Here is a 360-nt window from a genome sequence, read left to right as displayed (position 1 = left end):
GGCCTGTCTTGGCTGGGAGGCAGATCTGCAGAAGAGGTCTGCCTTGAGGGGCACCCTAGGCGTAGTGCTGGGCACCAGTGCCTGTCCCCCACCCCAGCGGGGCTCTGCAAGGTCTGCTGCACACAAAGACCCCCCACCCCGAGAGCCCTGTGACTAGATGGACCACGAGTTTCTGACGCAGCACTTTCTCCCTCAGCTTCATGCCTCGTCCACCTGTCGATCCGTCTGTCCCCCAGCAGGCCTGTGCCTCTCCCAGCCCCCTGGCATGTGCCCTGCCTGGATGGCGCCTGGCCTTCTGGGCCCAGGCCGGGTGGGGACACGGAAGTTGGTGCCGCCCTGGGAGCCATCCCTGTGAAAGGC

The 360-nt window shown here is 65.8% G+C and overlaps 1 protein-coding gene across 1 annotated transcript in view; it reads left to right on the top strand.

The window, feature by feature from the left end:
* Positions 1-355, top strand: part of MROH6 (maestro heat-like repeat family member 6) — a 3,639-nt gene extending 3,284 nt beyond the window's left edge. Inside the window, exon 6 of the mRNA XM_010854549.1 lies at positions 257-355. Within this exon, the coding sequence (XP_010852851.1) occupies positions 257-355 (99 nt within the window). The remainder of the gene's footprint in view (positions 1-256) is intronic.
* The last annotated feature ends 5 nt before the right edge of the window (positions 356-360 follow it).

This window comes from Bison bison, unplaced genomic scaffold, assembly GCF_000754665.1.
Source record: "Bison bison bison isolate TAMUID 2011002044 unplaced genomic scaffold, Bison_UMD1.0 scf7180017853412, whole genome shotgun sequence".
Classification (NCBI taxonomy): domain Eukaryota; kingdom Metazoa; phylum Chordata; class Mammalia; order Artiodactyla; family Bovidae; genus Bison; species Bison bison.
Note: the sequence above shows the minus strand (reverse complement) of the source record. Positions and strands in the feature narration are given on the sequence as shown.